Raw genomic sequence first — 14,436 nt, forward strand, 5'->3', positions numbered from 1 at the left:
TTGGGTGCATTTGGTATAATTGCAATACGTACTTCTTCAAAGAACCAAAACGTTGCTGATAACCATTACGAGTAGAGAATTCAAATGCTCATATTGAGGGTTTAATTCTTATTATTACAGTTCTGAAATATGTTGTTTCATCATAATAAATCAAGTAATGATGATAGTTTCTGATACAAACAAGAAAAATCCAAGTTGTATTACCTAGAGTACAATCATGTGATGTCCAGCCAGCTTTACAACCACCAACACAAGTTCCATTCACGTGATCACAAGTTGAATCACTTGATTTACAGTTTCTATCAGAACACAGTTTTTGACAGCTTTTACCATAATTCCCTTGTGAACACACTAAAATACAACAACAAAATCATCGAATATCAAGAGGAACCACGAGGAGTGGCTTATGTAGCATAAACAAACGATGCCCTATGTCTCGGTGTTTACACAACAATCTGAGTGGACTCTAAATACTCAGGCTCGGACACGTGAGTCATCCGTCGGAATATAGTATTATAAAGTGCATGATGATAGATGAAACTCTTATTGTATGCCATCGCATTTCACATTAGGTCCATCAGCTTGAAAATGACATATTCGTGTTCCGCATATCCAGAAACTCATGAAACAACACACCACATGTTCATATTTTTGCAGATATTGACAGATTATTTTTCTCGCCAATTTCGGTCGCCATTTTGGGTTATGGGATGGATAGGGAACTGTCAAACAACAGTCTGCCCCCCCCCCCCAAATATATTACACAATATTTGTCAAGCTTAATCTCAGACCATTTCCTTTCCTCCTGAAATTCACCCATAGTTTTCTGAAGTAGCAACCGTCGTGGCTTCATGAATTTGCACTACCATAGATACAAATTAATTTATTAGTTGATTTTTATATCACCAGATATGCATGTATTCCCATACCGGTATATTACTATGAAATTATGTGAATTCTACTCCACTATACCCTGGGTTCATTTACGGGTGAGACACGACACATAGTCAATCTATTCGCAATTGATATTTGTGTTATTTTTTATCGACCAATCGAGGAAGTAAATCACATGTTATTATAAGATTATTGTGGTGAACGTAAACAATGGCGCTAAGACTGGTATGAAAAAACTGTTTTTTAATTGGTTCGTTTGAATTCGTGAAACCCCATTAATGACCCCTGAGTATGGTGGAGTAGAATGGAACGATATCACTGGGGATACCGAGGATGCAATTCTACAGGCTGCACCATCTATCTATATTACAAATAATTATTATGATTTGACTTAAACACTCGATGCATGGACAAGCTCTTTATTAATCAAATATTGCATTCATGTTCATTTTCCACCAACAAAAAGTAATTTCAAATCTTGTAGCACACGTAGAGTGTATTTCAGACCTGATTTATAGAATTTGTTTTATTCAAAGGTGTAATAAAGTTTTAGTATTAGTTTCATAAGCTCGAAATTAAAAACACTACTGACAGTGACAATTACGCTTCCTACTTGGATCTGCGTCTCGATTTTGACAATTGCCATAAAAACCAATTTCACAATCTAAAATAATGAATATGCCGATTCGAAAAGGGTCTGGAATCCAAAAGAAATGGAAATCGGGGTTCTTCGAATTACTACAATAGGTGGATTGGTTTCTTTTATTGAATGTGATTTTTTTTGCACAGGATTATAAATATATTACTGAAGTTTGGGTGCATTTGGTATAATTGCAATACGTACTTCAAAGAACCAAAACGTTGCTGATAACCATTACGAGTAGAGAATTCAAATGCTCATATTGAGGGTTTAATTCTTATTATTACAGTTATGAAATATGTTGTTTCATCATAATAAATCAAGTAATGATGATAGTTTCTGATACAAACAAGAAAAATCCAAGTTGTATTACCTAGAGTACAATCATGTGATGTCCAGCCAGCTTTACAACCACCAACACAAGTTCCATTCACGTGATCACAAGTTGAATCACTTGATTTACAGTTTCTATCAGAACACAGTTTTTGACAGCTTTTACCATAATTCCCTTGTGAACACACTAAAATACAACAACAAAATCATCGAATATCAAGAGGAACCACGAGGAGTGGCTTATGTAGCATAAACAAACGATGCCCTATGTCTCGGTGTTTATTTCGGTCGCCATTTTGGGTTATGGGATGAATAGGGAACTGTCAAACAACAGTCTGCCCCCCCCCCCCAAAGATATATATTGCACGAGTTATTTCGTCAACAATATTTGTCAAGCTTAATCTCAGACCATTTCCTTTCCTCCTGAAATTCACCCATAGTTTTCTGAAGTAGCAACTGTCGTGGCTTCATGAATTTGCACTACCATAGATACATATTAATTTATTAGTTGTTTTTAATATCACCAGATATGCATGTATTTCCATACCGGTATATTACTATGAAATTATGTGAATTCTACTCCACTATACCCTGGGTTCATTTCCGGGGAAGACACATAGTCAATTTATCCGCCATTGATACTTGTATTATTTTTTATCGACCAATCGAGGAAGTAACTCACAGGTTGTTGCAACTAAGATTATTGTGGTGAACGTAAACAATGGCGCTAAGACTGAGCATGAGCGAAAGGAATTCTTAGATGTTGACAAAATGTAATATGATCTATTGAGTTTACAAGATTTTCTTGTAATAGATAATCTTTGATGGAAATCAACAGGATATATCCTTTCTGATTCCAATGCCAATGCTTAAATAGGGTTAATCGTCTCACAGTACTAATGATTCACACATAACTTATTTAAAAAATCATATGTGTTAAGATTTGTAGTCTTTAACACGAGAACATTGGGTGGGACGGAAGCTGAATAGAAGTTCACGGGACAATGAATATCAACTGGATATTCTCTGGTGACCACAATGCTTCGCAACAAATTTGAAAACAATCCTTTAAGAAATGTAGTCTCTATGGTGTTTACATGATTTTCGGCAAAGGGAGGGGATGTGGGGGTGACTCTCGAATCTAAAGTCGTGAAACGGTTAATATCGATAGGATTCCTCAGCTCATGATCCCAATGTTTCAAATGAAATTTGAAAAAAAAAAGTCTGTCGAAGTCTTTCGCCCCTATCACTTTCACAGGGCAATTGTTGGCCGACCGAGGGACAGGGTGATGACAAAACACCCCAACACTGAAATGTGGACGTATAAAAATATTTCAAGATATTGTGGATAACCGAGGCTAAAACAAACGCACCCCCTTCTATCGAGTGGATATACATACATTTAATTGGAGTTAAGTTACACACAGTTCGTTTTATCTCTTTAAATTAAATCCCTCAAGTTCGTAATAATATTCAACCGGATGGTCCCAAATGAAACGCATATTCTTAAAAGTGGGCCTTTATGTCCATAATATGTAGGCCATACAATTACTAAACGTTCAATGGTTGTTGTTTACTTTAACTAATACATAAATATTCGATTCTGGGTCGTAATTATTTTGAATTAGATGAAACATTATGATTATACTGACTTCGTCAAATGTATCCAAAATATTGCCCACCAACATAAACACTTCTTACACGAAAAATATCATGGAAATTAGTATGTTAATGAATACATTGGATGTAATTATGTTTACCTCTTGTACAATCTTGACTTTCCCATCCGTCTTGGCAACCATATAAACATGTTCCAGTCACCTGATCACAATCTGATGTTCCATTACATTTTCTCTTATCACAATCAAATTTACACCCATCACCATAGCTGTTTGTATCAGAACAACCTTTAAGTATAGAAATTTGACATATACACAAATGGTTTCAGGCAGTCAATAAAATTTTCCTTAATACCCAATTTAAAATAATGGAAATGGGACATATATACAGTGTCAAACAGTATGACTTCAATTATAGGATAATTAATAATCCATATTAATTTATGTGTATTCTAATACTAATAGGTCATCTTAGTTTTCGTTTTATATTTATAAGATTTTAAACTCCGGTCCATTCTACAATTTACATGTTTTATTCTTACTTTTATTACAGCTGTTACCATGCCATCTTGGTAAACATCCATCTTTACAATACCCGGTGATGTCATCACATCGTGTGTACTGAGAACAATGGCAGAATTCCGTACAGTTTGCACCATATGTACCAGCTGAACAGACTAAAACCAAATAAATTATAAAGAACACCATAATGTGGCATATAATATCCACGTCAATAAATTGTAGATAATTAGACTTTCGGCGTTTTGTTTATTTTAAATGTAATTACAAGAAATCTAAAGGTTTAGGTTTATGATTTTGTGTTATTGACCACACTCCCCACCCGACAATTCAGTACCAAAGTTTTAGTTGTTTAGAATTATAAGAAACATCATCAATGAATGTTACTTTAATTAAAGCTAATAAATAGATAGTTTATTAAATAGAATTTATAGTTACCGTATATTTCCACTTCGCTTAAATTTAGAATTGCTTTGTTGGTATCACTAGTTATATTGACATAACGACCAGTGCTATTACATCGTATCTTATATACAAATGTTAAAGTTTCATTGGTATGATGATAACATAAAGTTGATACTAAATCTTCATTAATAATATATACATAAAACCCTCTTAACCTGTGTAACACTGAAGTAACAAAACAAAACACATTATAACACAAACACAGATGACATTATGTTTACCGGTTCTCTGAATTGGTGCAGCCATCTCTTATAGAATTATATGACACTATATGTCGACCATTTTCTGTTAAAATGCATGGAGTGATAATCATGCAAGCTATTGAAAGGGAGTATTTGTAAAAACACAGTGAAAGCGTTGTTGAAATAAATAGATATAAAGAAATTATTTACAATTAAATAAAGTTTATTGTTTATTATTGTCATTATGTATTCTATAAGTATAATCATTCCCGAAAATGATTTAAACATCTTCATAAAATTCGGAATAGACGTACGCAAGTTATTTCCATGGCCATGTTGATGGAATACATCACCTTGTTTTTCTTTTTAAACTGTATTGCCTATTAGGATTAGGATTAAATTCAAAATTTAAAATTAACATGCTTTTCAATTTTCTTAAAAAGTTGTTAAGGAAGATCTAAACCCGAACATCACAGGGATGGTTTATGGTAGAGTTTTGTATACTGAAAAGTCATTTTCCTTAAACAAATGAAACTGACAATCCTTAGGTTACCGGGATCAGTCTTTCACATGAAATGGTATTCATAGATGCCTGATGCCCAGGGGTGTTGAATGGTCGCTTACGAAAGTAGATGTGTAAGGAATCATTTACCAATTTTCTCTACATAGAATAAAGCGTGCTGTAATCTAAGTTGCATTTCATTAACCGAGAAAACGTTTGCTAAAATAAGCACCAATATCAGTTTGCTGGGCTATACAGCGTTATAATTTGCATTAGATTTACAATTATACATTCGTAGAATGTCTAGAAAAGGCCTGCAGCATTCATTAAACTTGGTTGCTGCTTTATGTGATGAATTTGAGTTAACAAAAGGTTGCAATGCTGTATATGCATCTGCAGATGCGGATGTCGGCATAGTAAGGGCAGCTAATGAAGTGGCAGAGTTGTATTCCACGGTATCTTCTGATACTGCTGCTGTATAATGCAAACACCCGTGCAAATGATTTTATTTCGTTCCGACATACAGAGTTCTAAATATTTGATAGTTTGTCTCAAGAAACTTCTGGGATCTTGAGTATCTTTCCAAATCTTTTTTCTTCACTCGTTTAGCGGCTGTTATAACACATACAGCACCCAGTATCCATGGCATTGGCAAAAGATCGTTGTTCCACAAGCTTATTAACAGAGCCCCTGCAATAATATAACTGTGCGCAATATAGACCGTGTATGACGCCACGTCTTCCTGGGAATGATCATTTAAAGCTCTATAAGTAATTTTCTCTCGTCCCAAAAGGAACCGTGTTCATGAACTATCATGCTAATATTTTCAGTGCGGTTTACAATAGCAAGCTTACATCCATAAAAAGACATGGCGTAATAATAAATCCTAAACAGTTCATATTTCGTCATTGTTATTTCAGGTGTATCTTTTTATGTACTAAAGACTATTCAGTGTCATGTTCCGATAAGCCCAATTACGGGAATAGAGCCAACAGTTTCAATGTTTTATTACATAAATGTACCGGTTTTCATAGTGTGTCATTATATGTCTATATGGCGTTATACTGCATTTAACGGACTAATTTGACATTTTGTTAAATTCCCGTATGTTTATATGGTCTTTAACCAACCGTTTAGGATTTTCTGGGCGCAACTGAGGTTTCACTATGCATTGAAACATTTGTTTCAATATATATATAATATATATATATATTTTATATTGATAATATCAATAACATGAAGGACTAACCGGATTTATTTATTTAATTCATTACATATATAGTTATAACTGAATCATAACTATATAATTATATATTTTATATATAATTATAACAGAATGTTTGCTTACACGGATTCATTTATGTAAATTTTATATTATAACAGAATGTATACTTACACAGATTTATCTATCCATGTTATTATATATATAATTATAACAAATGTATACTTACATTTGTTTCTGTGATATAAAGTGATATCTGTTATTGGATAATTTTGTAGTAAATCAACCAGCCACCAACCTTGTTTAGATGCCATCATATCAATAAACGTATTTATATCCCCATCAACACCTCGTGAAGATGGCCAGTATGATTTATAATAAGAACTCTGGTTAGCTGGTTTATGGAGAGCTACATTTTCTGAAAGTATATAGTTAGCAAATACATTTAAGGTTCTTCATGACATTAAAAACTAATAAGTCAGGACACAACAATCCAACATATTCATGACAATAAATCTTTTATGATAATTTCAAAAAAAACAACCCTAACAATATAATGACGTTTATAGTTTGCTTGTAGCTGGTCAGTAAGAGGATGATGATGATTAAATAGGGTTTAACGTCCTACTGTTCTGCTCCTATACTGGGCTAATGAAGACAGGCATACGCCATACAGTGTGCTATGAGGGAAATTTTGCCCGGGCATCGGCACTATCGCCTATTCAATCTGTCAGGGGATCTTTTACGTGCATTCCAATATATACACCAGACCTCGGTTTTTCGTCTCATCCGAAGGACTAGACAACTGTCCTTGCCAGGCCCTCCGTTCTGCACCACTGACAAGGGGAAACCACGTCGGAAAATTCCGATGAACTTTCTCGAACACCCGACCTCCAGGCTAGCCAGCCAGCGTCTTAACAACCTAGCCACCGTGGCTCCCCAATAAGAGGCAATCATGTTTCAGTTATATTATAAATAAAGCGCTAGTAACACCTTCTCGGTATTTGACCCCAATGCTGCTACGGTGAGCAAATCCGTTTAAATCGTTGTGACCGGAGGCAGGACCGTAATAAAATTGGGGGGAACTAGGGCCATCCGCGGATAACCGTTGCACTGTCGTCAGTCACTGTGAGGCTGTCATGACAGAGACCATAGTTTATCAAGATAGGACAACGGTAACTCATACATGTACTAAATTACGTGACGACCCGTGGAGAAACCGTGGAAGCCCGTAGTGTCTCCTTGGCGAAGGGTGACAAACCGTAATCAAACCTTGACAAACCGTGGTGATGCTGTTGCCAAACCTTGCCTTGACAAACTGTGGTGATGCTGTAGCCAAGCCTTAAAAAACCGCGGTGACACACGTAATCGAATCTTTACAAGCAAAGGGTCATGGTGGCAGACAGTGATATAGCCAAACCATGACAAACTGTGGTGGTGCTGTAGTCAAACCTTGCCTTGACAAATAATGGTGATACTGTAGCCAAACCTTGGCAACTCGTGGTGATGCTATTGTCAAGTATTGGCTTGACAAACCGTGGTGATACTGTAGCCAAACCTTGTCAAACCGTGGTGAAACTGTAGTCAAACCTTTACAAAGACCGTGATATAACCGCAGTAGTACCTGCAACTGTCGAGGCTACGCGGTTGAGTCAAAGTAGACAGACCGTAGACACTGTTTGCCGCCACCAAAATGGGAGAACCTGAGTAAACGAGTGGCCAATATCAAAATGGATCTAGGCTTTAGACGCGATTATCCCGCTTAAATATATCTCTATCAATGTCCACATGACCTTTTTACTAATGCTAACCTATTCCGTATGCATATGATATTGTTTGTAGTTATATAATAGCAAATATACAAACCTTTTTGACAAGTAGGACCAGACCATCCTTGTTTACATCCTCCAGTACTACATATACCAGAATCTTGACAACTTTCTTCACAGTTACAGGTTAAACTGTTGTTATAACCAAACGTACTACCTACAAATATAATAACAGTTACGTGTTAAACTGTTGTGTAACCAAACGTACTACGTACAACAGTTACTTGTAAAACTGTTGTTATAATCGAACTTCCTATCTAAATAATATAAAAGTTACATGTTAAACTGTTGTTATAACCAAGCTGTGTACCTGCAGACAATATTACACTTAAATATTAAACTCATTCTGAACATAAGAGATACGTTTCCTGCGAAGACGTATCTCTGAAAATCGTAACACGCCATTATAGTCCGGGGGCTAAGTGGGTTTTTTTCAACATGGAAGGTGCGGAAGGGTTGGGATGCTAGTGGTGTACGGCTTGGTTAGGAGATCCCAGAAACCCAATTCTTAAGTTGCACCAGTGGTGGGTGTGGTAGGTGGAGTCACCCATAGTACCCCCCAAAACTGGTTTATTCAACATAGAAGGTGCAAGTTCCACTTCAGTGGCATTTGATAGAGGAATGTGGCCTGAATTAGAAAATATAACTTAAGAATGAGATTTTTGGTGGAAAGGTCACTTAAGAAGAGGCCAAAGGTCACCAATTTATAATTTTTCGGTTTTACTCAGAATTTTTTTCCCGTTATCGCGTGATCTATTCCAGGTATGTTACACAAAACTACATGGACATGTTTTATGGAGCAAATGTATTAGATATAAAGATAAAATTAATGGAATTATATCTATAAGTATGACATAGTCTCAAATATAAAAATAATGAAGTTTTAGATATAAGTATGCTATAATCTCAATCAACATGAAAGGTGCGAATGTGAAACCAAGTCAAATTTAGACGTAATGATTTCAGAAATCATTATTATATATCAACTAGAAAATGATATGTCTGGTGGTCAGTGTACTTAAGAAGAGAATAATGCTGGTTTGCACCGAATGACTCCTAATTAGAAACTTAATTAACATGAAAGGTGCTACATTGGAACCAGGAGTAAAATGTAGGGAATGATCATGGGATTCACAAACACAAACTTAAGAATGAATATTTTGGTAGTAAATGAACTTAAGAACAGCAGACCAATGCCCATAAACGATAAGTGACAAACAGTAAAATACGACCAGAATGCTAAGTGTACTCGTGATTTCTGATAGTAACAGTGATATATTAATTTCTACCCACTTCCTTCATTTTAATAGTCATTTAAAACATAGATCTATTTCATGTCATTGCAGACATCAAGACCCAATCAACCAGAACCTAACTTAGGAGAGGCAACTGTCTTCATCAGAGGAAGCAATGTCGAAGTCATTATCAGAGGTATTTTTCGAGAGATGGATAGAGAACAAGCTAAAAAAAAGTAATTTTTCCTACAATCAGGGGCCATAATTCAGGAAATTACAATTCGATATAGGCAAATATCGAAAAGAACCAAGATCTTTGTGTTATAAACTTACATTTCAAGTTTCAACAAAATCGGATAAAAATTGTGACCTCCATAGGATCCACAACCTTGATATACCATATTTTTACGCTATTTGAGAACGAAGGGCGGCCATTTTGTCTGTCAATTTTGGGCCGATTTTCACGAAATTCAAACTCGGTCGTCCTTAGGGTGTAACCAGACCCTGGCTTTCGGCATTCCTTCGTCTGATGAAAACAGTTGCCTATCCTAAGTCAGGTTCTGGTTGATTGGGTCTTGATTGGTGTCTGCAATAAAATGATATAGATCTATATTTTAAATGAGTACTAAAATGAAGGCAGTGGGTAGAAATTAATATATCACTGTTACTATCAGAAATCACGAGTACACTTAGCATTCGAGTCGTATTTTACTGTTTGTCACTGATTTTTTTTATGGGCATTGGTCTGCTATTCTTAAGTTCATTTACCACCAAAATATTAACTCTTAAGTTTGTTTTTGTGAATCCTATGATCATTCCCTACATTTTAATCCTTGTTCCAATGTCGCATCTTTCGTGTTAATTAAGTTTCTAATTAGGGGTCATTCGGTGCAAACCAGCATTATTCATACTTATTTCTAAAACTTCATTAATTTATATCTCATATTTGTGCTCCTAGCAGTATAAAACATGTAGTTTTGTGTAACATACCTGGAATAGATCATGAGATAACGTAAAAATAGTTCAGAGTAAAATCGAAAAATTGCTAATTGATGACCTTTGACCTTTTCTTAAGTGGCCTTTCTACCACAAATCCCATTCTTGAGTAATATTTCCTAATTCAGGACACATGCCTCTATCAAATGACACTGAAGTGGAACTTGCACCTTCCATGTTCAATAAACTAATTTTTTGGGGTAATTTGGGTTGCTAATCCTACCACACCCAACACTGGCACAACTTAAGAATTGGGTTTCTGGGGTCTCCTAACCCAGCCATACACCACTAGCATCCCAAACCTTCCGCACCTTCCATGTTGAAGAAAACCCACCTAGCTCCCGGACTATTACAAGGTCACGGCTCATTAGGTAACGCACTCATTTTCCTAGCAAAAAAGTTATTTGTAAACAAATGGAAGGTTGTATTGCAGGGCTGAATGGCATGAATAGAATATAGAACTGATGTGAGTTAGAGTTGTTTTATAAATTGACATCTAGTTCATCTTTTCGCAGTTAGAGTTGTTAATACCCAAACTATTAACCGTGTGAATGTAAGCTTTTTTTGAAACCAACCTATGTTATTTTCCTTTGAAATCTGTTTAGTTTCGGGTAGTGAGAAAACCAAGAAAGAAAATCTTTCGATGAAAGTTTGTACAATAACATGAGAATTTTGACTGGACATTATTTTGAACGTCTGTCAACCATCATTGCATCTTTATATTCTAATGCTTTATAATAATAATAATAATAATAATAATAAATTATGAATTTGTAGAGCGCAATTCTTTCCAGTAAACTGATCAAGAGCGCTAGTCATATATTTGCTTGAAGATTGATGTCTTTAGCTGTGATTTAAAAGTGCTCAATGTTTCGGATCTTTTGATGTCTATGGGAAGTCTGTTCCACAGAACTACACCACGTCGCAGAAAAGCACGATCTCCATATTTGGTTCTTGATTTTGATGGCACTGCTAGCTGTAGTTGCTCGACTGATCTTAAAGCACGCGATGGTTGATAAAAGGATAACTGATCTTGAAAGTAAACTGAGCCAGTAGGCCCTACCAGTTGGGACATGGATACTTCTCGAAGTTTGTAATGAAATCTAATCGGGTGAAATATGTATGCCCTTTTTGCTCCCCCTATGTCTTCACATTATTTTGTTATTAATGGAATACAACATGAACACAAATTGATGTATTTTATTTCATAATGTACAAGCATGAGACCATGCGACATAAACGAATTTTAGGAGATTAGATAGACAATGACTGTAAAGACAGCACAGCCAATAAAATTTAATCAAATAACACAGTGTGCTGTACACCACGAGAAACAATACCCAAGTGTAAAAGTAGATATACACTGTTCTTACACGACACTTGTCACAATTTATAGAGAAATGGAATATAGATTTCGATTACTCATGACCCCAAGGTTTCACACCAAATTTGATAAAAAAAAAAACAATCCGTTAAAGGCTATAGACTCTATCGCGTTCAGAAGTTTTTCGGTAAGGGATAGGGAATATATGGGGTGGGGTAACTCGTGAATGAAAGCTCGCAGAACCCTGAATATCGGTCTGTTTCGGCCTCACATGTGACACTAACGCTTCACATCAAATATGAAAAATATTCAGTTAAAAGCAGTTATTCTATCAAGGTTTTCGGAATAGGGAGTGCAATTCTGGAAATGAAGGTATCCGGAGGATTCAACGTTTGATAATTGGAACGTTTACGTTAAAGTTGGAATAGGTATAGGTCTTTAATCCAAATACAGCTGTTTTGATAGTGTGACGCCACCCTCACAATTTAAAAGAGAGAAACGGAAGTATATTAGAATTTAGTGATTTCAACTTATAGGCTGTGGAACTATTGTGCTCTTAATTTCTATCTGGACTTGGGGTAACGATATTTTTATCAACTACCAACTGAACTGTATCTATCTTTAACTATTTAGTTTGCAGTTTTTGTATTTCCGACCTTATAGATTTTTCAGACTTTGTCAGTTTCAAAGGATGGGGGCTGGGGGGAGGCTGTAATCTAAAACGAAAAAAATACCCGGACCCTATGCAAATAAAGCATACTACACCAATGTTAAGATTAGTGATACTATTGAATTAAGTGAATTATAACCACACAAAGGATCATATAGGCGTGCACAAACGCCATACATATCAACCGTGAAAGATCTTATCTCGACATAACCTTTGATCTAAAGAGTGAAAGGACTGTGTGTAATAAACAACATGCCACACAATAAATGTAATTTAATGGCTAATACCCGATTGTCTACTAACATACGAATTACTTTGTGAATGTACGACATTACTGATTTAACAAAATATTGACATAGGTATCTGAAATATATTCAATAATGTTATAAGGGTGAAGGTCACAATACCCTTTGTTTTATGCCAATGATGCACAGGGCCCAACATGATTATTATAATCTATTTATAATATTTGTTACCAACAACTAAATATAAAAGAAGTTTTAAAATTCTTTTAGTGTTTACAAAATGTACAATTTGGCATTTTCATGTTGCTTTTTTTCCCACAATTTTTATAGATTTCTGTTTCAATTCTAAAAACAGGGTTATCAAAGAGGATCCTTTTGTTGGTTAATCAAATCGTTCAAATTGCCCATTTTGCATTTCGCGGAGAAATGTGGAAGTAATCCAGATTTGAAGAACGAGGCTGTGTGATAAATCCTGGCCAATTTATATTTGTTTTGATCGCTTTATAAATTGCAGTCTATGAATTTATATAGATAAAATAACTTACAATATATTGTTGAAATCAACATTAGACCTATTCCAAGAGTACTTAACGTCGTAGCCATCTTTAGGTAAATAATACTTTGTGTTCAACAAGGAAGTAAATTGATAGTATTTGCCCAGTAGTAAAGTAGGCTAAATGATATTAAAGGGTTGATTTAAGTATTGTATACTACTTTTTTTCCAACAGGATGAAAGTCTATTTATATTTTAAAGGTAATACCATCATTTCATAATACGCACAGGGAAATACACTGTAATTTCTTCTCACATATATTTATTAAATATTTTTAAAATGAAATTCTCTTAGCCGAGAAAGATAATTGCATACTATTAAGGAAATCTTTCACATGGGCATACAATCTTTAGAAAAAAAACCCAACAAAAAACCAAAAAAAACCCCAAAAAACAAAACCATTCGCCATTCGAAAATGCAAGATGACGGCCATTTTCTAGATGGCCACTCTTTAAGGGTACAAACTATCTCTTTGTGCAATAGAATCACGCTAAATTGTCCTATTTGATAGATTTTGGGGTTAAAGGCCTGGGTAATGGACAATGGTAATTGAATGTAATCATTACATTTTTGCAGTAATGGCTATGTAATGAGTGTTTGAAGATTTCAAAAGTAATGAGTAATGGAAGATTTCAAAAGTAATGAGTAATGGAAATGTAATTAATTATATTCCAAAAATCATATAATCATCAATTACATTTAAATTACTGTTCAGTTACATGTTATGACATATCAATATTTCCAGCTAGTACAAGCTTCAATACATTTGTCAAAACCAAAAAGTTAATGTATACAACAAAAGTTTTTTGTCACAATTCCCTCACTTGAAAATTTGCATTTGCTTTAATGTGATATTGAATAGCAAAAAAAAAAACCAAACAATTTATACCGACAACTTTGTTAATACAAATTCAAGATCGAGCGCGATTTCAGAAAAATAAGGTTAACTTTTTAATGTCTGTAAAAGGGTCTTACGTGTATTTATGTATTCATTACTTTTAATGTAATGGGCAATAGTAATGCATTGCATTGCTAAATATCAGACTGTAATTGTAATGATTAGGCCTACATTTAAAAAGTAATGTTAATGTAATAATTGCATTCCCAATGTAATGGCCCAAACCTCATTAAACAACCAAAAATTAGATTTAGAGCAGTCGAATCACATTGGCCTATGGAAGCTGCTTGTACGTAGCATTGACCTGTC

General features: G+C 34.9%; 1 protein-coding gene across 1 annotated transcript; it reads right to left on the reverse strand.

The window, feature by feature from the left end:
* Positions 1-114: 114 nt before the first annotated feature.
* On the reverse strand, positions 115-13,324 carry LOC130012400 (protein draper-like). Its single transcript, XM_056100243.1, has 9 exons — positions 13,221-13,324; positions 8,243-8,362; positions 6,606-6,794; positions 4,444-4,635; positions 4,029-4,163; positions 3,628-3,774; positions 1,908-2,054; positions 205-351; positions 115-122 (listed from the first exon to the last, which is right to left on the reverse strand). The coding sequence occupies exons 1-9, from the start codon at positions 13,276-13,278 to the stop codon at positions 115-117; spliced, it is 1,143 nt and encodes a 380-aa protein (XP_055956218.1). The 5' UTR covers positions 13,279-13,324.
* Positions 13,325-14,436: the final 1,112 nt, after the last annotated feature.

The sequence above is a fragment of the Patella vulgata genome, chromosome 4 (genome assembly GCF_932274485.2).
Source record: "Patella vulgata chromosome 4, xgPatVulg1.2, whole genome shotgun sequence".
NCBI classification, from domain to species: Eukaryota; Metazoa; Mollusca; class Gastropoda; family Patellidae; genus Patella; species Patella vulgata.